This window comes from Cicer arietinum, chromosome 2, assembly GCF_000331145.2.
Source record: "Cicer arietinum cultivar CDC Frontier isolate Library 1 chromosome 2, Cicar.CDCFrontier_v2.0, whole genome shotgun sequence".
NCBI lineage: Eukaryota > Viridiplantae > Streptophyta > Magnoliopsida > Fabales > Fabaceae > Cicer > Cicer arietinum.
The window spans coordinates 2,525,739-2,553,033 of NC_021161.2; the positions used below are offsets into that span (position 1 = coordinate 2,525,739).

Consider the following 27,295-nt stretch of genomic DNA (forward strand, 5'->3'; position numbering starts at 1 on the left):
TTTGGCTAATGTCACTACGCTCTCTGCATTCAATGTGTCTTTCAATAACTTATCTGGATACTTGCCGTCAAATAGTAGTTTGTTCAAATGTAGCAGTGCTGTCGGGAATCCATTTCTAAGTTCCTGCCGTGGAGTTTCTCTAACTGTGCCGTCAGCAAATCAACAAGGGCAAATTGAAGACAATTCTTCTATTACTGCACAAGATACTGTCAAAAATAGTGATAATGGTTTTAATGCTATTGAGATAGCATCTATCACTTCTGCTTCGGCCATTGTTTCCGTTCTTATAGCCCTTACTGTTCTGTTTTTCTTCACACGAAAGTGGAAGCCGAAGTCCAGGGTTGGTGGTTCCGTCAAAAGAGAGGTTACAGTGTTTACTGATATCGGTGTCCCGTTGACATTTGAAAATGTTGTCCAAGCCACCGGAAATTTCAATGCAAGCAACTGTATTGGGAGTGGAGGATTTGGCGCTACCTATAAGGCAGAGATATCGCCGACAATCTTAGTGGCAGTGAAACGTCTTTCAGTTGGTCGTTTCCAAGGTGTTCAACAATTCCATGCAGAGATTAAGACTCTTGGAAGGCTTCATCATCCAAACCTTGTCACTCTGATCGGTTACCATGCTTGTGAGACAGAGATGTTTCTCATATACAACTATCTTCCAGGTGGTAATCTAGAAAAGTTCATCCAGGAGAGATCCACAAGGGCCGTGGATTGGAAAATTCTTCACAAGATTGCATTGGACATAGCGCGTGCACTTTCCTATCTGCACGATCAATGCGTACCCCGTGTTCTTCATCGCGATGTCAAACCTAGTAATATCTTGTTGGACGATGATTTCAATGCTTATCTATCTGACTTTGGACTGGCCAGACTTCTCGGAACTTCAGAGACGCATGCTACAACTGGTGTAGCAGGAACATTTGGGTATGTTGCTCCTGAATACGCAATGACATGTCGTGTTTCCGATAAGGCTGATGTGTATAGCTACGGTGTTGTTCTTCTTGAGTTGCTTTCAGATAAAAAGGCATTAGACCCTTCATTTTCTTCTTATGGAAATGGTTTCAATATTGTAGCATGGGGATGCATGCTACTAAGGGAAGGTAGGGCAAAAGAGTTTTTCGCCGCCGGGTTATGGGATGCAGGACCCGAAAATGATTTGGTGGAGGTCCTACACTTAGCTGTTGTTTGTACAGTTGATTCACTATCAACTAGACCTACAATGAAACAGGTTGTGAAAAGGCTTAAACAACTTCAACCTCCATCATTCTAGCCCTTTGTGTGGCAATGATCTTTTGCAATCATTGTTAGTTCTAAATTGCAGTCTGCAACCTCAATCTCGGCTACAGCGTAAAGATTTCCAAGGCCAGAATGGCGTCAGTACTGCAATTGCGGCCTCAATTTGACGTAATATCAAGTATTGCAGTGTAACTGCAACTGCAATTTAGAACATGATGTGAGCAATATTTTCTTGCACTTGTAATTTGTAACTTGTAAGTTGTGATTTTTTAGAATTGGGTCCTTTTTTATGGACTTGTATTAGGTTGAGTTCACCAATTTGTACTTAATCATCCCCTTGTAAATTTAATATAGTTGTACCCCTAATTTTCCATGCTGTTTAGTTGAATTGGGTAGGGGGCTTAGTGAAGATTCTGCAGAAGAATGCAGTTATTTAATTTCCATGCCATAAAATTGTAGAATTCTTAAAAATTTTGTATTAGTTTGGCAGAAACTATATTAGTGATTATTGTATCATTATATACTTTGATTATGTTTCTCGATTTTTTAATTTTATTTTTAAGATTCAGAGTATCTCAAAGCTTTCTATCAAGAACTAATCATTTTTCACATGTGTTCTTCTATTTTGTTCTTGTCCACCACTTTATTAATCACCTGATAAGTTTCAAAATGGAACTTGCGTTTGTGGCTATGGATATTTATAAAAAAAAATAAATATTAATATTGACTATATACTATATGTAAATGGTTTTTATACAAATTTAGATGATAATTTCCTTTTTCTTTTTTACTACTTTTAATTAATACTTTAACACTCTTCTGTCAATTTTGAGAATTTCAAAAATAAAATGAAATTTGAACACCATCACTATCACCTATTTTGAAACTTCACGGAAAATCTATTGTTCATATTCTAAAGTTGAAAAATCAATATTAAGGTTTGAAATTAATTCTGATCAGTCTAAAGGTGTTTTTGGATTTGTGGTACGAGTGAAATGGAATAAAATGAGATAACATTTATTTTTTTTAAATCTAAGTACCTTATTCCATTTCATCCATTTTATACAACCAACTCAAACATACCCAAAGGGTCACAAACAGAAGCATAGTAAAGATACCTTAACTTAAGATGCTTGTTCATGTTTTTTTATATAAATATTTTTTCCAAAAAAATTATATTTCATTCAAAAAAATTATAACATATTAAGATCTCGTCACATATGGCGACCGTAAATTTTTGAAGTGCAAACTCTATATATGCGCGCGCGCGCACATATATATATATATATATATATATATTTAAATAAAATTTATTTTACCTTAAAAACAGATTGTAACATAGAAGTTAGAATATTTAGTAAACAAAAAAAGCTTAACTTAGAGTATGAATTTTTTTTACTCCGAAACTACTATATATATAAATTATTTATATTCAAATCATAACTTAAAAATTCTAACTAAGTAAACTCTCATACTCAAACTTTTGAGGACTAAATTAATTAAAAATGTATGAACAAAGTGGTGAGAAATTATAAAATAAACATTTATAATTTCCTATCTTGCTGTGAGTTTTTTAAAGAGTCAACAAAGAGTAAAATTTGATATTTCTTACTATACGATCTTCATTATTTATTTTTTTTTTGCTGAAAATCACCCTACTATACAATCTAGAACAAGCTAGCTTGGACAACAATATACTTTTGATTTATGAATTACAATATGCTTCATTATTCCAAAAGAGAAAATACAATATGCTTTCAATATTGGTGTGCCACATGTTTGACAAACTCAATTGGGGTGAGAAAATTGCCATTGACAAAAACACAATATTTATGACTTTAAAGTGAACCTTCTATTCTATCCTTCTCCCACTGGACCCCACCCCAAAAACATTTCTTTTAACACCTTTCTTTTCAATTATTCTGTTATGCTGTCCAGTGATACTACCCATCATACAATACAACTCATACAAAGACGTATTGAAAAGGAAAAAGTATTGAAAAGAGAAAATTATATTTATCAATTCCTTCAATTTTACATTAATTACAGTTTTAGTCACTTTATTTTTATTAATTTATAAAATAGATCTTTCTATTTTAAAATTTAATGATTTTAATCATATATTATGATTTTTTAACTATAAAGTGATCATATAATATATTTAAAATAACGTGGCAAAAGATATAATAATTTAAAATAATTAATACTTATTAAATCATAATAAAACTTTCTAAAAGTTTAAATTCTAACTTCAAAAAATAATTACTTTTGTAATTTAATTAAAAATATATGAATAATTATTGCATCTAGATAGTTAAATATCATACCATGTCATGTTTATTTTTTAATTAAAAAATCTAACGAATGAATCAAAATTATCGACTTTCAAAATAAAATGATCAATTCGATAAATTGATAAAAATAAAATGATCAAAATTATAATTAATTTTTTTCTTTCTAATTCAGTTCTTTAAGGTATATTCAATTTGCACCATTAGCCTTTAAGTTATATTAAATTACTCATATAGTATTTAATTTTGACATTTTTTGAAATTAGTGTTATGACATGTTAAGATCTAGTCGAAGTAATAAGTTAACTTTTCAGGTTACTTTACACTTAAAGAAAGCTAAATACATTGATTAGGTAGATATACTTTTATTACTTTGTTATCAAAGTTATACACCTCCGTAAAAGATAGTATAAAAAAATAAAAAAATATAAATTATTGATAAAATTTGATGAATATTTTTTAAATAATTAGTATGAAAGAATATTATTACACCATTTGATAATTTTTTAACAAATAATTACTTTTAATTAAACTAATTATTATCGAACTTGAGACAAATAATTATATATACAAATAGAATATAATTTAAAGTATTAAATCAAAATTAAAAATAAAAACCATAAATGCATTTCTATCTATCGATAATCTATAAAATATCTATAAACACATAGATATCGCTAATCTTTAAAATAAAGTGATTAATCTTTAGAATAAAGTAATTACGATGTAGTTGTATGAAAGAATATTATATAATTGGATATGTGATATAATATGAATATAATTTATAAAATACTGAATTTAAGAATTAATTATCTTTATCATCGTCATCAATAAAAACATGTTAAATTAATATATTTATCATAATCATCTCAATAAAAACATGTTCATCAATAAAAAATTTGAGTACAAATGATGAATTATCCGATTCATCAATACACACTACCAAAATTGTAAAAAGAATCTCATCAAAGTAAAACCTTTCAGCCTATCTATAAAATAATACTTTTAAAAGTATAATCTTGTTTATGTTTATTTTGATAAAATATTGCCAATTTTAGTGCTAGTTGTGTCTCTTTTCATGTCTAGCTCAAAAGGGCAATCGAAGTCGTGCCCTCAACATTTTCGGAGTGGAGAAAGTGTGTTGTCTCACCTAAACATGTTAGCCGTCTATCGTATTGATACTTCACACTGTTATTTGAAAAACTAACACCAATTGTGTCATTGTTTCAATCATGTAAACCAGTAAAACTATTAAATTCTACTTACAGAGAAGATACTAATCATTTTTAGTTCATAACAATTGTATTGAGCGCCCATATAAAATATAAAAAACACATTAAAATAAATAAATAAATAAAAATTTGCCTTTAAAAACCATATTAATAGAGTTGAGCCAAAATTCCAAAAGATCGAGTCATTAATGAACAAAACGTGATATACCTATTTTCTTTCAACCCAAATTTCGACTTGACTTGTTTTTTTAGATTTACCTAAACAAGAAAAACAGAACACAAGACCTATTTATATGGTTCACAATGATATTAGGAAAAGAGTCATATTGGGAAATATTAGGAAACAAATTTCACAATGATATTGTAAATCAAAGTCATTCATATTGTTGGATCTGAGCAAGTAGCATCAAGTCAGCTGAAAAAACCAATGAAAACATGGGTCGGTTGGAGGTAAAGACTGATGGCAGAAAGCCAAAATACTGCCATTTTATAAACATAACGTTGTGGTCTATGGCAGTGCTTTGGCGGTCCTTTCTTCACAAATTGCCTATGATGACCGGTAAAATAAATCCAAACCGTTCTGCAATAGAGGGACCAAGGCAACACTGAATGTATTCATGGAGCCATTTGCATTATGAGGTGGATAGTTCAGAGATACATTGAAGAAGGAATCAGTACGAAGGTTCTTGAGGACTAACAAAGCATGAAGGAATTTTCCCTATGAGACATGTTTGATCCGAACTCAAGTGATACTAAGTTGCAAGAGGGTAATTGGATTCCTGTGTGGTGATTCAAAGCATTTGAAGAAGAAGGATAAAGCATAAAAGTGCATGAACTCAGAATTGTACTGAAATGAGTCCAATATTCAACATAGTAACATTAACATACTAGAACCCACGAAATAGATCACATAAGACCCCTGCAGCAGAAAACAACACATTAAAATTATTAAACCATTAATGAAGATCATGATTTTTGTCAAAATAAATTAATGAAGATCTTGATGTTCTGGAATTTTGTAATTGCTTGGTTATATTTGAAAGAGTTTAAATTCTAACTACATGTCTCAAAGAGCAATGATTGTAGAGTCACTGCATAATAACTTTTAACTTTAGGACCAGTAAAACCTATAGAAAGAGAACAAGGAATCAAGAAATAACTGAGTTTCATTTCATAATTCATACCATGACAAGTAGGGGAAAACAGCAAGCTTCAAACGAGATTAGTTTTTGGAATAGTCAGAAATGTTATATTTAAGTCAATCGATTTTCTTTTATTTTGGCTTAAAGTTGCAGAAGATTGCACCCTAATAAAGTTCATCTGAAAATCCATTCTAAAAAATTCCAAAGCCTCAATTTTATACATAATAATTATAATTATGATAAGGATTCTCCTAAAATATTTAAAGAAAAATTAAATAAACAATTTGGCATGTCCTTGTGAAAAATAACATTTATCTTGAAATAATTTGACAAGTCCAACCTTGTCGATAGGAGTCCAATCCAAAGGATCTGATGTAGATTGGTAAAACATACCTGAATAGGAGTCCAATCCAAAGGATCTGATCTTGGATAGAGATCAGAGCCATTCCATCAATCACCAGCAAAGCCTTGAATGGTGGAATATAAAGCATCTCTCTACTTTTTCTCCATTGGAACCCCACATCAAGATTTACTTGTTCAAAGCAGCTTGCACTAAGAGTGATGATGAAGCAGTGCTGTCAAATTTAAGCCACAGCAGCACCGTGATATTTTATGGCATAGCGGATTATGTGCCAACCGTCAATGACCACAACAACTATTATATCCATTATATTTCTGTCACAGGCTGCAACACCATGTTTCTACCACAGGCTGCAACACCGAGCTTACAAGGTGGATTTTTGGCTGGCAGCAATCAGTCATTGATGGCACTGTGATGAAGAGAGCAACTTTGGCTGACATAAAGCCTCGAACCTCTTCATGAGGTTATTGAATCAAATAGGACCAAGATGTATAAAGAAAATTTGAGAGAAAAAAAAAACTAATACAAAACAGGAGATGCTTGATTGGAATTCTAGTGCATAATTTGGCTCATGATTTGGCATGCACTTTTATAAACTCAAACAATATTACAATAAATTACAACAAAAGTAGCAGACAAAGAAGGAACAAAGGGGGGACTAAGTTCCTCAACAATAAAGTGGATTTCAAGATAAATAACAAAATGGGTCCCAAGAGAAAATCAGTGACAATTAGGACATCAAAACAAATAGAAGAGATTCTAGTGTCAGGAAAGGGACAATATCCTGAGAATGTGTTGGAACTGCAAAGAAATAGAAGGGTAGAAGAAATGCATATACATAAACCTAACCTCCTTTCTTCATTGGTGTTAACGGAAAAGCTAAGGAAGAGAGAACATGAGATGTTAGCACAATTCCAAAGCTACTATTAACTAGTAGAGAGGCCTGAGGTGCAAATTTAACACTCATAAATTATTCAATTATTGAATATTAATTTCACTTTATCGCCATTAATTATTGATTGTAATGGAAAATCTTCCACGCCTGAGCAGTATAATCAATCTTACTCGAGGACAACGGACAAAGAAAAGCAAAATTATGCTTCTTATCTTGTCATTAATAAATGTCAAAACAAACATAGAAGCTAACCTAAAGATTATGTCCTATTTAAAAGGAATGAGAATGTATGTATATCTAACAATGAAGAAGAGAAATACAAAAATACTTCCATCATGTCGTGAAAAATTTCAGGATCTTCTTTCCAATAGACATCTCACCAGGCTCCTCCTCTTCTTCCTCCTCTTCTTCCTCCTCCTCTTCCTCTCCCTCTTCATCTTCCTCTTCCTGCTCCACATTTTCAACATCATTGATTATGCTTCCATCTTCATCTCCATGTTCCAGTGTAACACTTTCTTCAACACGATCCACAGAGTTGGTTGTAGCACCGTTGTCATCAATAATGTTTCTTGGTATTTCAAACTGTAAAAAGCAGTTGTATATTAAATAGAACATAACAAATATATAAAAATTCCAACTAAATTAATCAACAATTCCAAACAGGAAGATTTATTTACCCTTACAACTCGATCATCTTTGAACTCCACAGTCTTTACTGTTGAGACCTGCACAAGAGCTGTGGTTTGGATATTGTCATCAGCTACTACTGCTTCAGGGTTTTTATTACCCACATCCAGTGTACCACCAGACACTTCTTTTTCCACAGTCTTTGTTCCATTGGATACATCCTGTGTTGATGAAACTGTGCCAGCACTGTTCAAGGAAAAGTATGATGTCAGAACATTCGAGAAAATTCTTACTATTGTGATGCATGGTGCTAGATATACTATTACCAGCCACATTAAAGACGCTATCAATAACACCCTCTACATCCTCCCGCATTAGTCTAAGTGGCATTAAATAATTTCTCAATCAGGCAATTGACTTTCCAACTATTATAATTATACACAGTAAGATCTTACTTATTATTGGAAAAGTATCCACCACAGTAAATTCGTCTTCAGATCCCCCCACAAAAAATCCAAAACTAATATTTCAAATACCCAGGGTCAAAAAGTTCTAGTGCTGTCTGAACCCAAAAAACTAAACAAATTAGATAACCAACATTGAGTGGCTTCAATTAAGTTCTTTTTCATTTCAATAGAACACTCTAACAATCAAACATGAAATCAACAAGTTTCTCTAATCTCTCAGCATCAGTAAGAAAAGTTTACTTTAATTACTGTGCGACATATCAGAAACTGCCATCTCAATCTCAATTTTCATTAATATCTGATTATTAGTGCATTTCTGTTCATATAAATAATCAACCTAGTGATTAATGCCAAAATAGTAAATTTCATTCATAACCACAATATGAAAACTGTTATTGTTCGATTGCAGTTGTATACATAATGTTCTCAAAAAATCTCGGGATACTTCGGGTCCAAAGACATGCAGTATTCAATTGCAAATCAAACATACTGTAATATCATTCTTGAAATTACAAAAATGTTGAAATCACATTGACTAATCAATTGACATAGGAACTGTTCTGACCTACAGAAAAAATATGGGTAGGGAATGAGCCTCTCATGTTTATTACAAGGGCAAAATAATTATTTCCAACGATAAAAGTTTCGCATGGACAATAATTTCAGCACTCCCAAGGATTGCATTCACAATGGAGGGGATGGAAAAACATATTCCCATGAGACAGGAATAAAATTTTATATGTGAATATTTTTGTTTTAAATCCTATAACTACCTTATTTTAAAGATAAAAAATGCTCAGTATGATCAGACCTCACTTTACAGAAGACTCGTGGGAATGTAATAAATATTAACCTGGAAAAAGATGTATCCATAGAAAGGTTATTCCCACAAATCAATTTAGAAGACTTGAAACAAACACTAATATTTCAAACAGCAGCAACCTTTAAAACCATGAAAACATTCAAGCCAACCAATGAAACAAATTGGCACACCACAACTTTTCTTTATTCCTTATTGGGAAGGGGGCAACAGGAGGGAAAAGAGTGGCAAGGCCCTCAATGTGTGAAAATTAGAAAGAACCAATATATATCGAACAAATCCTTTAGAATTAATACTAATATAAACATCCAAGAAAACTATCCGCAATAAACAAATAAGACAGGAATAAAATTTTATATGTGAATATTTTTGTTTTAAATCCTATAACTACCTTATTTTAAAGATAAAAAATGCTCAGTATGATCAGACCTCACTTTACAGAAGACTCGTGGGAATGTAATAAATATTAACCTGGAAAAAGATGTATCCATAGAAAGGTTATTCCCACAAATCAATTTAGAAGACTTGAAACAAACACTAATATTTCAAACAGCAGCAACCTTTAAAACCATGAAAACATTCAAGCCAACCAATGAAACAAATTGGCACACCACAACTTTTCTTTATTCCTTATTGGGAAGGGGGCAACAGGAGGGAAAAGAGTGGCAAGGCCCTCAATGTGTGAAAATTAGAAAGAACCAATATATATCGAACAAATCCTTTAGAATTAATACTAATATAAACATCCAAGAAAACTATCCGCAATAAACAAATAAATACAGCCAGTGAGTACACTGATACAGAAAAGAAAGAAAAAAAAAAAAAAAAAGCTTTTATTGCCCCATACAAGGCCCCTGAGACTAAACTTACGTCTTATGCCGCCTGAGATTGTATCGCTTCTCACCAGTGACTTGTGTGGGTGGAGCAGCTGTTTGCCTTTTCTTTTTGCGCCCACCAGTTGTGATACTATCCGAGTGTCCTTCACTATCACCAGCATTCTGTTCACTTTCTCCAATCGTGGAAGTTTGTGCCCGTTGCCGCTTCCTTCTACTATTACCAATAGCTTTCTCAGTGTGATTGGAGTCTTCGTGCATGTTTTCATGCAAACTCGCACTTCCTGTTTCCTTTGAGGTTTTACCTAGGAACTCCTTGGCCTCTTCAACCACAGCCTTCACTGAGCGCGTTCTTGCAATTCCAGATTTGCTTTTCCTCCCACGTCTGGGCTTACCAACATTTGGGACTGACTGTTGAGAATCGTCTGGACCTCCGCCTACTAAACCATCCACATAGCTGTGACCGTCTATGGATAGAGAGTATTCGTTATCCACCTCTTTAACAATGTTATCAGATTGTAGATGTGGTGTGTCAGACGAGTGATTAGCCATCCCACTTGCTATTTGTTGTTCTCCAAGCGTAATTGTTGGTCCTTGTATATTAGGAGATGATGCAGGCCCTTCAACTTTTTCTATATTAACATTTACATCAGACTCTGGTGATGTCCCAGCTACTTGGGAAGTACTGACAGAGTCTGCTTTTTTAGTTGGGGATAATTTGAAAACCTTGGACGTGCATTTGCGAAGCCAAGACACAGGCCTTGCAGATCCGGAATAGTTCGAGCCAGAAGCAGCTATATTGTCCTCAGAGTTCTTAAGAGGCATATCATTCAAAACAGGGGAGTTAGATAAGGGAAGAATCCATTTTTCTTTATTGTCAGGTAACTGAAGATCAGACACAACGAAGTCCCTAACAACTTCCCCACAGCCCTTGCAATTCTTGAGTTTCTCAACAAATGCAAGAAACTGATTTCTTTCAGCCACAAGGAGTTCACGCTCTTTCTTGACTTTCTGGCTAAGATTCATAAGCATTTCAGAATCTTCATGCATTTCACGTTGGTCAGACTTCAGCTGCTGCTTGTTTGTCTCAAATTCGGTTCTCTCATTCGCTAACCTGATCTCCTCAGACTTCACTTCTTCCCATTCCTTTTCAGTAGCATCCTTCAATATATTAATATTATTGAGCTCCCTTTCCATCTGCTCCTGAAATTTTCTCTCCCTTTCCTGCAGGTCTTTCTCAATCTCCTCCTGCCTTTTCTGTATTTCATTCTCGAGATTTCTTGTCTTCCATTCAAAATCTTGAAGCATTTGTGCCTTTTCATTTTTTACTTTATCGGATAAAAGAAATTCCTCTTGTTTAATTGAATCTCTAAACGATTCCTTATCCAATTCAAGCTTTTCCAGCTCTTTCTTTAAATGATCTTGCATATCTTGCTTCTCTCTTTTCAACCTTTCTTCTTCACTGTTTTTCAGTTTTCTTAATCTTTCTTTCTCCTTATCAATTTCATGTTGTTCTCTACTAATTTCAGCTCTTCTCTTATCCAACACCTCCCATTCATTCTCAAACCTAAGTTTCTCCTCCCTCAAGTTTTCTGCTTCCTTCATAATCAAATCCTTCTGCATTCTGGTATGCTCTATCTCCTGCTTTAGTTCCAATTGCAAACGAGAGTGCTCTGACCTCTCCTCTTCAGTAAGCTTCAAATTCTCAGTCTCTTGGCATATTTGCAGCTCCTGCTGAGAAATCTCAGCTTTAATCTTCTCAAGTTCAACATTTAAATTGTCTAGTCTCTCCCAATCAACAGTCAATTTCTCTTTTTCCTTCTCCAGCTCTTTCTCTTTTATTATCATTGTCTTTTCATTCTCCTTCAAAGATTTCAACTTTGTTTCAAGTTCCTTATTTTGCTCCTTTATTCTTTCAGACTTCTTACTCAAAGCCTGCTCTTCTTTTCCAACCTTCATTTCCCTATGGTTGACTTCGATTTCCCTAAGCTCCAAGGCTTCTTCCTTTCCGCTAAACTCTTCAGCGAGGGACTTCCGCTTTTGTTCCATTTCAAGATCAAACTGCTGCAACTTTAAACCCAGAGTATCCTTTTGCTCGTCAAGAAGTTTTTGGATCCCTTCCTGGAAGGAATATATGTACAAGAGTTAGTATGCAACAAAATCATGTGAATTACTCAATCCATTCAAGGTAACTCCAAATCAACCTGAATTTGTGTGATTTTCTTCAATAATTTCAATGAATTCATGTGATTTTATTTCAATAAATAATTGTTGATTCAACTCCAAATAAAACTAAATTCAGCTGTTATAAATTGATGTGTCGTGCAATTTTTTTTATGCAAAAAACTTTGCCAAACATTATATTGTAAAGGTACCAGGTGTCTGGACTCACTCTTTCTCTAACACTAAGCTTTACTTCCAGAGCATGCAATTCCTTCTCTTTCATCTCTAGTATTCCCTTCACATTATCCACTTTCTGCAACCATAACCACAACACAAATGCCATAAAGACCACATCAAAGCAATTACATGTTTTCAAAGGGCAAAAAAAAGACGCAATAAGAAATGTCAAAGCACACCTTCTCTTCTGCATTTACATCCGCTACTCTTCGACTTATCTCAGCTTCTTTTTCTTTTAATAAGGAACTTGATACATCAATATTCTTCTCCAGCACTTCTAGATCTTTCTCTTTCTGCTTCAGATTCTTCTCTGTTTCAATTGTTTTCTTTTCTCTCACACCAAGATTTTGCCTGCCATCACATAGCATATCCTCCCTTTGTTGTAACTTCCTCTCCCACTCCTTCAACTCTTCCCTTTGTTTGTAGAATGTTGTTTCAAATGATTCTCGACTGAAATAGAGGTACAATACCAACTTCAATGAACTGATTCACATAGCACAAGACTGATATGATGACAAGAAATATTCTTAAAATTTAGAAAATCGCACATACTCTGTAACTACTGACAAACGCTCCTTTTGAAGCAAACTTTCACGAACCTCCACCTCTCGCAGTTTCATATCTAGGTCAGCATTTTTTTGGTTTACCTCAGCAAGCCTAGCTTCTGCATCTTGGAGTTTTTTGTTAACCGCTGAAGACTTCTCTTCAATTCCATCCACCAATGCATTTGCTTTATCTAGCTTCATATGGGAGGAAGTTTGGACTTGGACAAATTCTTCTTGCATTGCACGTAAAGCTCTCTCAAGCTGCAATCGATAAATTTCAGCAACATCGATGGTGAAATAGCTAAATAGACAATTTAGGACAACCTAAACAACAAATTAAAGCAAATCCTCCAAGTCATACGATTATATATCTAACAGCAAGAGATTTAATGAAAAGAACATGTCCCAAGGCCAGTTAACATTTTGCTCTTTCCGTTCAAGTTCAACTCATAAAATAGCAAAGACAACAGAAAGGCAACAATTTATAACAATACTAACATTGCTAACAGTGGGGGACACGACACTATATATACATACATCCATCCATCCATCTATCTATCTTCTATCTAATAATTGTAGTTGCCTAGGAAGTTGTTTGACTAAAGTATGACCAGATATCCCATATCCAAAATTCAATTATGCATACCAACTAGTGCATTAATGTCAAATTTTTTAACAAACAAGTAAAATACATTGTAAACATTATCATCCAAACATATGTTTTCTTTGGAAACAACTCTAAATTTAATTTGAAAATCAGAGCCATTACTCAAAATGAATATAATTTAAATTAAACCAGATAGGATGGATCAGGTCAGCTACTAACTCTTAAAGATCACAAACATGGCACTGCTGTTACTCAATTATATATGTATATATACTTCATAGCGAAGTTATTGGAATAAGGGAAAGCAAAGTAAGCAATAGAGGCAAAAATTATAGCCCAGCCTCAAAACTGTGATCAGCTCTTCCAATACTAACAAATTTTAAAAGGAAGACAATGTCATAATAAGAAGAGCAGGTAGGCAAGCACAACCAAATTCAACACAATCATATACTTTATTTTAAGAAAGAGAAAGAACATACATCAGCTCCACACTGCTTTTCTGTACTCAATGCTTTCCTCAAATTTTCTTCTCGCTTCTGAACTTCAGATAATGCAATCAAATGTGAAGATTGTTCTCGTTTTAGAACCTCCTCAGTTTCAGCTAGTTCTTGCCTCAGTCGATCAAACTTCGAACTCCACTCTTTCTTCTCAATCAACAGGAGCCCCATGTTGTACTGGTAATCAAAAAGCTATAAAAATGAAAAGAACCAAAAGTTCATCAATAGTCAATCATCGACAAAATGATATTAAGTTTCCAAAAGAACTAGCATTTACAATAACATTAAAAAAAAAACGTAGGGAAATCATGCAGCTATTAAATTATATTGTAAATTATAATGTAAAGGCAACCAAATAGTTTTCTTAATTACCCACTTAGATACATTTATACATTTCTATTACTTATTTGTATCCTACTGTGGCAAGTCCTGTTTAGCTTTCATCGCGATATCATGACAATGTTTTCACAGCAAGTGGCTTTTAAATGAGTTTGAATTTGCATCACGAGGTTAGGTGAAATTAATGAAAATCAACAGAAAGAATCATAGTCACTCAATCAATAATATAAAAAGACATGAATCAACTTATCTCGTTGATAATGTTTCTCAAGCTTCAATTTATCATTTGGAAAAGGTTTCTTTGTTCTTGTAACCGTGTACACATTTTTTGACATTTTAAACTCTCATTTACATAATATAAACAACTCTCAGCACATACCTTGATTTTTATTAAATGTTGAATCCTGTATACCTGTACCTGTACCTTACTTTTTCCAAATGTCATATCATGTACCCGTACTTATGCATCATAGGTTAACAAAGGGTTGCTAACTAATTGACTACAACAAGTAACAACTCTATGCTAAAGAGTTCATTCTTCAAAATTATAGTAATATCAACATGCAAAACATTAGTGAGCAGCTGACACTATGCATTCAATCATTAATAATAACAACAACTAACAAATGCAAATTGCAAGCATCTAATCAACCCATAACCTAATTTGCAAAAGAACTGAAAAAAATAACTAAACTCAAACAGCATAATCATCTGTAACGGCAAAAAATAACAAAATTTTAAAACGTAACACAAACGCATCAATTTCAAGCAAATCCTAGAAAAGTGAATCATGATAAAAAATCATTTAAAAAAAGGCACAAATCAAAACCAAACCAAACTAACCTCTCTTTCGAGCCTTGAAACCTTCTCCAAAATAGCTTCTTGATCCTTCCTCTGCATAACCGCCTCATCCAACAACCCAACCTCCCTGAACTTCTTCCAATCCTCAGCATACCCCGAATTCAACCCAGCAGCCATCACCACATCACCACCTGCTTCACTTAAAGATCCCAATGGCGGCGGATGCGGGTCATCGGCAATAACAACAGCCTTCCCCTTCGCAGACGACGTGGCACCAATTCTATGCGGTGTGAAGGCTGTGGCCGTACCCGTCGGCCATGCCTTCCTCTGTGGCGTAAACATCACGCCCTAATGTTGCCGAAAAAATTGAACTCTAGAACGACGGTTAGGGTTTAAGCGATAATCTATTATTACAAAATATTTTCAAATCAGAATTTGACAGTAATCATCACTAACAATATAACTTTCAAATCAAACTATGAAAATTCAAATTAAAATCAATAACAATAAGATTTTCGAATCAAACTATGAAAATACTCTCAGAAATCAAAACTACGAAGGGAAATATAAAAAGAAAATTGAGAACGTTGAATGAAGAAAAAGACATTTATGAGGAAGAATCTAACCTCGAAATTTCCCTTGCACGTTACCGTTGCTGCGATTTCAAAATTAGGGATTTATAGTGAATCGGTGATTTGAAGTGTGTTCGGTTTTGGGTCTGACGCTGAATACAAAACTTTTATATCCAATTTATCCCAAAATCTTTTGGGTAATAATAAAAAAATATATATTAATTAAATAAATAAATAATAAAGAAAGCTCCATTTTTTAAGTCGTAAGGTCTATTTTTTAGAAGAGAATAAATATTATCCACCTTAATCGATCAAAATTTACCAATATATTAAGTCTCTTATGAACTTTTTTCTTTGATTTTTATTTAAAATATAGGCATATTATAATTAGTTGTCGAAGTAAATTTGATATTGACAGTGCATGTCATTTATTTTCTTTTTTAAATGAAATAAAAAATAAAATTGAGTTCGATTTGTGAAGAAAATTTTTTTTTTTTTAAATTTTTAAATTAATTTCATTTTTAATAAGAATGTAATAGATTTTAATTTGAAATCAAAATTTATCTACATTTTAAAAATAATAAATATATCAAAGGTATATTATTGTTTGATTTTCGTTACGTAATAAATGGCTCATTTAAAGAACTTTTGTATTTTGTATTTTATTTGTTTTTGACTTAATAAATATAACACATTTAAAAAGAAATTATATATATCTTAATGTAACAAAAATTTTATATTTATTAAAAATATATATAGAATTATCTTTATAAATAATTATGATGTATAATGTAAAATAATTTAAACTATTAATAATAATAATTAAATATTTAAAAAAATTAAATACTTTTACAAAATAAAAAATCTAATTTTTCAAAAGAAAAGAACCGTTTTTAAAAAAAAAACGGACAATTAAATAAAAAGCAATGAAAAGACTCATTAAGGAAAAAAAGGCCATAGATTTTGATATAACTACATCAGAATATTTTCATAATTTAATTGGTATATAATCAGTAAAAAAAAATTAATATTCACTCCATCACGATTTACCATAAAATTATTTGTGATGATATATTTTACAATATAAATTGACATTAATATAAAGATATAACAATGATATTCTATTTTATTCACGTTTGATATTTTATTTTGATAATAACTAAATTTATGTGTTAATTTGATTGGTTACTTGATATATGAACTTTCAATATACATTGTAGAATATTTAATCTATTGAGTTTTAAATAAATAATTAATATTGATTTGATAAAAATAATTATTTTTTTATTTAAATTGATATATGTTGAGAGTCAAAGAAAATCGTTAACATGAGAGTAATATCAAATTAACTTTTGATTTTGTTTATTCTTACTCTTAGTGTGATCCATGACTGTTATTTATATTATATATTATATTAGTTACCGGGTATTCGTACTAATCACTGTTTTGTTTCGAAAATTCTCAATATAATATTTAGAATTTAGAAAAAACAAATTTTTTATTTAAAAAAAATATTGAAAATCATAAGTAATATCATTTTATATGTGTTTTTAATATGAAAATATGATCTAATGTCACATATTATTGTAATATTACTCTAATGTTTATAAGATGATCAATTACAAACATATCTTTAAATAGCTTTATTTTGTATGTATTCATATGTAACATTCCCATAAACTTATTTAATATTAGCAATAGTATACATATAAATAAACATATAAGTATTTTAATTGTAGTTATCGGTAATAGTAGCAAAGATACATTAAAAGATAATTGTTATTAAAGACTCATATTAGATCATTTACCCAATATTTCCTCTATTTATATACAAAGTCAATAACAAAAGTCATATTTTTTATTCTTCCTCTTCTTAAGTCATACAATCAAATAGAGAGAAAAGAGGAAAAATCCATTTTCTCAACTCTTAACACAAATCTGCATATAATCTCACTCATATCATTATCTTAATTGGAGTTAAGATTAGAAGGTTAGAAGTATGAGAAGGAGAATAAAGTAACTATTTCAAGAAAATAAAGACTTGAGGAAATACATCATTTTCACTCACCCTTCTTCAAGTAGCAAATCAACTAAGAATGAGTTATCCCCCCACCTTTAATGGGATGTTAGGATAGTGATTAAAATATAATGTGACTGAAAATCGATGATTAGAACGAATCAAATATTGCATGCAAATTGGGTATTTTTATGGATATAAAATTGAGAAAACTTCATGTTAGAAACCAATGTTAGAACTTGTATTATATGTAAAATTGAAAGTTTTATTAATTAGATATTGCATTGTGATCGATTGGTTGAAACATGCATGTACCTTGAACATCAATTGGGAAAACTTTATGTTAGAAACCAATGCTAGAGCTTGTATTAGGTGTGAAATCGATAGTTATATTGATTAGATATTACATTGTGATCGATTGGTTGAAATATGCATGTAACATATTTGATAAAAATTTAGTTGGTATCCCTCAAATTGATAGTGTGATGACTTGCATATAATATATTTGATAAAAATTTAGTTGGTATCCCTCAAATTCCGTATGTAGTACTTTTGGTATTTAGTCTGTAACTTTTCTGTAAAATCATTTGGAGTTTATTTTTGTACTGTTGGAAAATAGACTTAATTTCCTTTGAAATAGATATTGGTTTCGCTAAATTTAATTGAGAATTGATAGTGAAAAATGAGTCCCAAGTTAGACTAAAGTTGTTGCCCTGGTTTTGGAATATTTATGTATTGTTTTGATAAACTCTACTAATTGAGAACTTAACTTGAAAAATAAAAACTATACTCATAAACTAGACATCATATGTTTTCCAATTAGGGGCAGTTTTCACAAATTGGACGCCGTTTTTAATTGAATTGTCAAAGTTGAAGTAATTTTTGCACACAAAGTTTATCACATAGTAGAGTTAAAATGGGTATAACATTAGTTATAAGAATCAATTTTGAGTGAAATCAATTGCATTGAAAAGCTTACTCTTAGTACTTTAATATCGTGAATCTTCATAATTTTATATCAATTTTACAATTTGTAGTGATTTTATGAACACAACAGTTTTCATAGAATTTTAGGGTTTATTTTAGATACCTTAGGCAAGGTTTTGGTTAAGTACCTTGATCTTATGTATACAAAGTTAAAAGGAAATATATAGAACATTGAGTATAATGTTAAATTAATAAATGACACACACACACATATAAGTGGAATTTTAACCTGCACTATAACTAGGATGATCGGGACGCCAATTATCGTCATTAGACAATTCGTTACACTAGACAAGATATATGATCACATTCACAGTATAAAAATAGTTATGTATTCTTATTAATTTTATCTAGCCTACCTAGGTACAAGTATGTAACGCGACCACAGTTGAGGTGAATAAGTTAATAGAGTTATGTAATTATTTTTATAAATCGCAAATTATAGAATTAAGTTATTAAAGATTATGCGTTTAGGTCTTATGAGTCAACTTAAGATAATTATGTTGGAATTTAATGAGATGCAATCTCATCATTTCTATTATTGTTGGTTTCAAACAAGGTTGTAACCAAGGATAAGAAAAAATGAAAAGCCACTTAGAAGGATCATGTAGAATTTAGTGGATGTTGTATTAGACATAACATGATAGAGTTTATATCAATTATATTTTATTTCATCTGGATTTATTTATTAAGCTAGATGTGGGACAAATTGTGTTGTCATTGTGTAGAGTTGATTATCCAATACATTACGTATCATCGTATATTATATTATAGATTACTAGTATATGATTTTATATTATACAAATGTGATATTTAATATTTTATAATGTAAAGGTATTTATGTCAATTAATAAATATATATATGTATATTTCCTTTTACTTTCTTCTCACTTTCCTTCATGCCAAACAACTAAAAAATCATAAATCATGTAACTTTCCACTTATTTTCTACTCACTTTCATTCTTTTATCATTTTTTTCCTTCACTTTCATCCCTCATCCAAACAAAGTATAAGGGTCTTGTTAACATGTGTCTTAAGAGAACATGTTAATGATGTTGAGGCAAAATTCTAAATCAATTATTCTAAGGATAAAAAAATAATTAATTAATCACTAATTGTGATTATATTGCTATTTAACTTGTGTTTTTGAGTGATTTATCTAAAAAATAGGTGATCAAATATATTCATGTAAAAAAATCAATGATTTCTCCATGAAAGAAATAAAAAACATCACATCTTACATGTCAAAATGAACTAGAGATTGATCAGAAGAACATTCTGGTTATTCCCTATTAAAGACAAAGTCAAGATATATCATTTTCCACATTTCAAACCACAAGTTAAAGAGTATAAAAAACTACTCAAATTGATAGTCAAGTCTAGAACTCGAGCTGAAGGCCTAAATGAGCAAAACAACCTCCAGATTGATGAGATGTGAACAAGGACATGAGTACCTTGTTGTTGCATCATTTTGCATAAAACTTTGCATGCTTATGAGCTAAAAGACTAACATTTCACAACTCATTCAATCATTCATTCACGTTCTCCATAAAACTAAGAAGAAGAAATATTATGGTTTTATAAAATAACCTTTTGTACCAAATATCACATGTGTTTAATAGTCTTCAATCAAAACTAACAATTAATAGAGGTTCGGTAACAACTATATCGAGTCTTTCAACCTTCTCCTCATCTATAAAATGAATATCAAGGGAAAAACAAATGCAAGAGTTTGAAAGACAATCATTTCATACTTAAACATTCACACTCACGCAACAAAACTCTTCTCTTAAGTAAAACTCCATCTCTTTCTCATTATATTCGATTATCACTTTATTGAGTTCTTGTTGATAATCAATCTCAAACAAATGTTGAACAATTTTTAGATCTTATTATCATACATATCATTATTTTTTACTCACTGGTCACATAAAACTAATATGTTTGATTTATTTTTAATATATCTAGAACGTATTGGACTTTTGAAATCAATATTGATCTTGAATTAATTTATAATAAGTCCAAGAATTAAGATTTTAAAAAGGATCACAATTCAAACTCTCTTTCTTGTGATTGATATTGCTACTTCAAATAAATCTAAAAGTATAAATTTTTTCTTAGAAAAAACAATTTTTATGCTTTTTAAAAATTGAATTGTATTTTTTTGTTGCTTTAATTATTTAACATGTTTTTATTATGTGTCATAAAAACGCATATTACTATTTACGTAAATTTAATTAAGTAGACTCTAATAGTATAATTATATATACTATCTTTGTCCCTTATTATAAATATCTATTGTTTTTTTTACTATTACTAAAAAAATTAGTAAAATAATTAGATGTATTTATTTTATATGATTATGTTTCTAAAATAACTTTTGTATTTAAATATATTAAACTTAACTTTTCATATACTAAGATAAATTAATAATATTAATAAAATATATTTTTTAAAAATTAATAAAACACCTAATAAATTAAAAGAGTAGTTATGTTTAAAAATAAATTTTTGCTCCATATTAGGATAAGATAATAAAAGAAATCCAGTGCCAATTGACACCCTAGTTTGAAAAGAAAAATGGAATAACAACACCTGTAAAGTTAAGATATTGACCATTATTGCATTCTAGAAAGTAATGCACTGACAACAACTTTACACTATTCTAAAAGCAAGTAATACGACAAAAAATAATAGTTATGCTCACATAGTCACAATGTACAAGTTAGCAACACAAACCCTTCTTTTATTCAATATAAGAAAAATACTTGATAAAAAAGGGTGAATATTTTTTCATCAGAAACAAAAAGTGAATATTTTTCTTCTTCTCTTATCTCATATCATTCATGATAATTTTTTTTATATGGAATAGTCATACATGAACTCAATGCAACATCTATCTAATATTCCGACAATATAAATTCCAACATAATTTAAAAAACAATCCAAAACATGAAATCAAAAAATAAATCACCTAATCTTAATCAAACGATTGAGATCTACAACTACATGATTGTGTTATAATAAACAATCAATTTCTTAAATTCTATTACAAGATCTACAATCGTGTGATTACATTATTATAGGCAATCCAATTACAAGGATTCAAGTCCTTCAACAAAAAGTTGAGTGAAATTCTTCATTTGCTCTTTGTTCAAAGCCAATCCAATCTCAATTCCTCCATCATTATTTTTATGCTCCGAAAGAGAAAAAGCACCCGTTTTGTCAATAGAAGTAACATCAACTATTTTAGGTCTACCCCATCCAAAATCAAAAGCATAAACTTCAAATCTAGGGGACCCCGCAATTGAAAACAACTTACCATTAGTTTCACTTAATATAGATTGTATGTTTGACATCCAACTCTCAACACCATTTAACACTCCACTTTCCAAACCTTTCAAAACATCAATTATTCCTTCAAGAGCACTAATAAATCCATCATCATTCAACAATGTTTCGGTTTTAGACACAACCAATTTTGACACAATACAATTACCAAAGTAATTTGTATTAATTGGTGGATCCAAACGAGTTCTACAATCCACACTAAAAACAAAACCTACCTTATTGGTATTTGGTTTCTCAACTTTAACCGCACATGACAACAAATAAGCACAAGTAACCGAAAAACTTGATAACTTTACCTTATTTTCAAGCTTGGATTGTGCATATTTTTTAAGCTTTTGAATATGCAAAGGTGACAATTCAAAAAAACCTTTGACTACTTCACCTTTTGCTCCACTAATTGTTTCCCAAACCTTCAAGCTTCTATTATTTGTTTCTCCACCATAACTCATCCAACTTTTTGAATAAATTTCTTTTATCCCTAAAGGGTCATTTATAATGGATCTATCAAAAGAAGGTGTTAGGTTTTGAGGTAAAGACAAAGAGGGTGTTTTTTTTTCAAGGTTGGAACAAAAATAAGACCATGCTTTCATAAACAAAGTTGAAGATTTTCCATCAATAGCTGCATGGTGTGTGGTTATACCAATACAAAATCCATGGTTTGGAAAAAAAGTGACTTGTAATGCAATAATTGATGCTTTTTCATGAGAAATTTTCAAACTTGGGATAAAGGGTTGTTTTTTTTCAACTTCACAAAAGTTAGAACATAAATGATTGAAATTTTCATTGGATTCGGCTACAATGAAAGAGATAGAATCACTAGGGACATAATTAATAATAGGGTGTGGTGAATCTTGTGGCCAAATGATGTTACCAACAAGAAAGATAAAGTGTTGGAGTGTGAGTTCAAGAGAGTGTTTGAGATTTGGAAGAATTGAATCAAAGAAAGTAGTTGATAAATTAGGAATTTCATAGAAGAAGAGACGTTCAACCGGTGGAAGTCTTACCCAAAGTGCATCAAAGAAAGTGAATGGAAAAGTGGTTGGTGAGGTTTCATTTGTTGGTGCTATAGCAAGAACATGATGAACTTTGAGAGATGTTGGAGATTGACTCATGTTGGTGAGAGGAAGATTAGAAAATTTTGGTATTGGCAAAGGAGAAAGTGGTTGGATTTAGAAAATTGTAGAACTAACCTATAAGCAATTATTGCTTTCAATATTTTGTTGACTCAATTAATGCTTTCAATATATAACAAAAATGAATTAGGACAATGTTAATTAATTAATAAATAATTAATGAATTTTTTAAAATTAATAAATTGTGTCAATAAAAATTAACTCATTGTGAAGTGAAGAAGTAAAAAAAAAGTGTTAGTTAAAATATAAAAACATTATTATATTACTAACAATATTTTTAATACCTTAAAAAAAAACTTTTCCACAAAGTCCGTTTGGTTTTATTCGATGAATAATATATTAACCATACATACTCATAAAAATATCTATAAAAAAATATAATATGATGGAGAATTGCTGTCAACTTATTTGTTGCGTATACCGAACGAATCTGATTAATGTGGTTAGGTTTACATTGGTCTCACCAACTCACTCACATGCATCCAAGTGGGCAGCTCAAGAATTCAATAGTGGTGGCTGTGTGTTTACATTATCTTATATTCATTTAAAATAGTACTTTTTTAAAAACTTCTAGATTCTAAAGAGAATTTTGAGACTCTATTAATATAACACTAAGTAACTAAAGAATGATTAAAAAATATTTTAATAGTATTTAAATTCAGATTCTTTCAAGTAATTTTTTTTAATTGAAATTTATACCTATTTGAATCTAATTATTTATTTTGTTTTAAATTACTTTATAGTATATGTTATCATGAAACTCACGTTAACAATAATTTTTATTTTAAAATAAATATAATTTTTAAATTTTAATTAAAATTTATTATTTATTTTCTTGTACTATTTAATTAATAGATAAAAATATAATTTTAATTTTTTAAGTTAAACTCAATTTTTTTTTTGGTGATTATAATTTACAAAATTTTAATTTGGTGATTTGAGATACATTTTATATGCACGGTTAGTTTTTTATCTTAATTTTAATAATAATTAATTCAATTAAAATCTTTTAATCATTTAAAATTTTACCAACATAATAATATTTTTTTCTCATATCTAAAGTAGCTTAAACAATGAACATGTTGAGATGTTTTAATTCAATTTTATTATTTTATAATAGTAATTCAAAAAAAAAAAATCAAACTCAAATAACTATATGCGTAATTTAATATATACTAAAGACTAACCGTGTAAAGAGAGTTTAACTTAAAAGATCAAATTAATATATTATTAAAATATTGTGGATCATATTTAATATATACAGATCTTTAGAATATTGTTTAAATTATCTTAGATGACTGTTAAATTGGATCATTGAAAATGTAAAGAATTATACTATAAATGACGGGTAGACTATAGATTATATCATTAAATGAGGGGTTGATTTTTTGTTTATTTCATTGAGTTAATTACAGTTTTATACTGTTTTCATCGATTCACGAAATTAGTTTGTTTAATGTAAGATTCAACAATTTCGGTATATTATTATAAGTTTTAAACAAAAAAAAAATGATGTGACATATTTTAAATAAGGTATATGATATAATGATGTCTAATAATTAACACTCATAAAATTGCATTAAAACTCTAGTTTCAACCTCGAAATTACTCATTTATATAATTTAATTAATGACACGTAAATAATTAATGCAGTTTTATATTTTAAAATTGAATATCACGTTATTTATAATATGTCACATCATCATTTTTTTATTAAATTTATCAAGAGAACGAATAAAACTGTCAGATTTTGAAATAAGGGAATTGGTTATGTGATTTGGTGAAAATAGAGATATCAAAATCGCAATAAAGCTTATTTCATTCAAATAAATATTAAGTAACTTTGTTTATATTTCATTTTAAAGATAATATTTCACTTTAAGTTTATGATAATGAGAAACACACTAATTATTAAAAATAATAATTTGATGTGAAATGCATAAAAATAACACATATTAAATAATAGAAAAAATATTAATACATGAGATGGTTTTAGCAATAAAATTAATATCACTTTTTATATATGTAATATTAGTTAATGTAACTTTAGTTCCTAAAATTATTTTTACATTGTATAATACAAATTTTAGTTTCTTTTACTTTTAGTATATTTATTTTATAAAAATAATGATATTTCAAAGCAATTTGTCATTTTAAAAAAATGTGAAATTTTTGAAATATACGAGTCACCTGTCGATATTTTATTAGTAAAATTATTAATTTGAATAAAGTTAAGATAATTAGAAGATTTATATCATATTCTCTTTTATAATATCATTTGATCTTAAGATATTGATGCTTGTTAAAAAATGGGAAATGTTATAAAATGGAAAATGCTAACATGCATCTTAAAACATATGTTAATAATTTAAATATATAAATTTTATTTTAAAATTTTGTATTTTTAACTATTTAAAAGTCTAAACATTAATTTTTTCAATAAAACATTTTTATTTTTAACTAGTGAAAAATTCGTGATATTGTACGAGTGATGCGTGCGTCATTAATATTTTACATGTGTCTCGTTCATTAGTGATAAATATTTTGGTCGTGTTGTGGTATATGTATGGGTGAGAAATATATCTCTCGTATTTTTTTATAATATTTATCGATAAAAAAGATTTGTCATCGACTCTTTTGAACATTTATCGGTCACAAGCATCTCATGTCATATGTCTTTTTATATATCATTGAATAATATTTGTCTTGTTTTATTTTATATTTATCATTGACAATATTTATCTTATCTTTTTCTATGCATTAATTATAAATATTTATTCTGCATTTTTTAATATTTATTAATGACAAACATTTATCTCATATTTTTTATGACTCAATTATAAATATCTATTCCGGGTTTTTTATATTTATAAGTATCAAATATTTATCTTATGTTTTTGTATATATCAGTGAAACATATATATTTTTTTAAATAACATATATCAAAGATAAACATTTGTTCCATGTTTTTTTAAATATTTACCAATAACAAATATTTATCTTGTATTTTCAATGTATTAGTGGAAATTATGAGTCCCTTGATTTTTTTATACATCACTTATACATATTTATTTGGTAATATTTTATGTATCAGAGAAAAATATTTGTCTCTTTATTTTTTTTATATTTATCACAAACAAATTATTATGCTCTATTTTTTAATGCATTATTTATAAATATTATCAAGTTTATTTTTAATATTTATCTATGCCAAATATTTACCTTATGTTTTTTATTTGTCAACGATGAATATTTGTTCAATAATTTTTTATATTTATCACCGATCAAAAAATATTGTCCCATAGTTTTTAAGCATCAATTATCAAAGTTTATAATATATATATATATATATATTTTAATATTTATCAATTAAAATATATTTGCTTTATATTGTTTTAATATTCATCCAATTATTGAAATTGAAGAGGTTAGTTTCGTTTTATTTTCATAGTGCTATATGTTCTTAAATTATAGTATATTGTTAATGTTTTTTTCTCTTCACAAAATCGAACTAAGTTGAGTCAATTTATTTATTTATTTTTTTTATATTTGTTCTATAAATTTTTATTTTTATATGTTTATCATCGACAAAGTATGTCCTACTTTTTTTATGTCTTGGTTGAAATAAGTGTTATCGCGCATGCGGTGTGTCGTTGGTATTCAAAATGTGTTTGGTTTAAACTTGAAACAAAAATATGATTTTATATATCAATGACACCGTATTTTTTAAATATTTATAAATAATAAATATTTTTCTCATATTTTCTTATGTAAAGTGACAAATATTTGTCATATAATTTTTTATATTTATCACTGACAAATATTTGTCTTATTTATTCATCTATTATAAATATTTATTTTATATTTTTTAATATATTAATGACAAATATTTGCCTTATAATTTTTATGTGTCTGTGGTAAATATGTGTTGTGTGATTTTTTATATTTTTTTTAAGCATTAGTAAGAAATATTTATCTTATATTATTTCTAAGATAAACATGCACAACCAATAATTTACACAATCTATAATTAAAAGTAATGTAATACATATGTGATATATATATATATATATATATATATATATATATATATATATATATATATATATATAGAAACAAAATATAAAAATATGTTTGT

At 29.3% G+C, this 27,295-nt stretch overlaps 3 protein-coding genes and 1 long non-coding RNA gene across 5 annotated transcripts in view; 1 reads left to right on the plus strand and 3 right to left on the minus strand.

Annotated features, from left to right (window-relative positions):
• The window catches only part of LOC101510102 (LRR receptor-like serine/threonine-protein kinase RPK2), a 4,087-nt gene extending 2,306 nt beyond the window's left edge, over positions 1-1,781 (plus strand). Inside the window, 1 exon segment of the mRNA XM_012712662.3 lies at positions 1-1,781. This exon segment is cut by the window's left edge and continues 12 nt beyond it. Within this exon segment, the coding sequence (XP_012568116.1) occupies positions 1-1,273 (1,273 nt within the window). The 3' untranslated portion in view covers positions 1,274-1,781.
• A 3,109-nt stretch (positions 1,782-4,890) lies between these two features.
• On the minus strand, positions 4,891-6,291 carry LOC113785519 (uncharacterized). Its single transcript, XR_003471645.2, has 2 exons — positions 5,947-6,291; positions 4,891-5,681 (listed from the first exon to the last, which is right to left on the minus strand). It is a non-coding gene; the product is annotated as an uncharacterized lncRNA (long non-coding RNA).
• Positions 6,292-7,342: 1,051 nt separating this feature from the next.
• On the minus strand, positions 7,343-15,875 carry LOC101510426 (protein CROWDED NUCLEI 3). Of its 2 annotated transcripts, none has more exons than XM_004489408.4 (9): positions 15,723-15,875; positions 15,139-15,500; positions 13,939-14,148; positions 12,860-13,113; positions 12,487-12,757; positions 12,300-12,383; positions 9,945-12,028; positions 7,838-8,033; positions 7,343-7,742 (listed from the first exon to the last, which is right to left on the minus strand). In XM_004489408.4, the coding sequence occupies exons 2-9, from the start codon at positions 15,436-15,438 to the stop codon at positions 7,494-7,496; spliced, it is 3,648 nt and encodes a 1,215-aa protein (XP_004489465.1). In that variant the 5' UTR covers positions 15,439-15,500; positions 15,723-15,875; the 3' UTR covers positions 7,343-7,493. The 2 variants fall into 2 exon arrangements, with proteins under 2 accessions (XP_004489465.1, XP_073221057.1); XM_073364956.1 differs by having other exon boundaries at positions 15,139-15,469; positions 15,723-15,842.
• Positions 15,876-21,626: 5,751 nt separating this feature from the next.
• LOC101510753 (phenolic glucoside malonyltransferase 1-like) lies at positions 21,627-23,245 on the minus strand. The gene has a single exon (XM_004489409.4). It carries the CDS (start codon positions 23,134-23,136, stop codon positions 21,769-21,771), a length of 1,368 nt encoding a protein of 455 aa, XP_004489466.1. The 5' UTR covers positions 23,137-23,245; the 3' UTR covers positions 21,627-21,768.
• Positions 23,246-27,295: the final 4,050 nt, after the last annotated feature.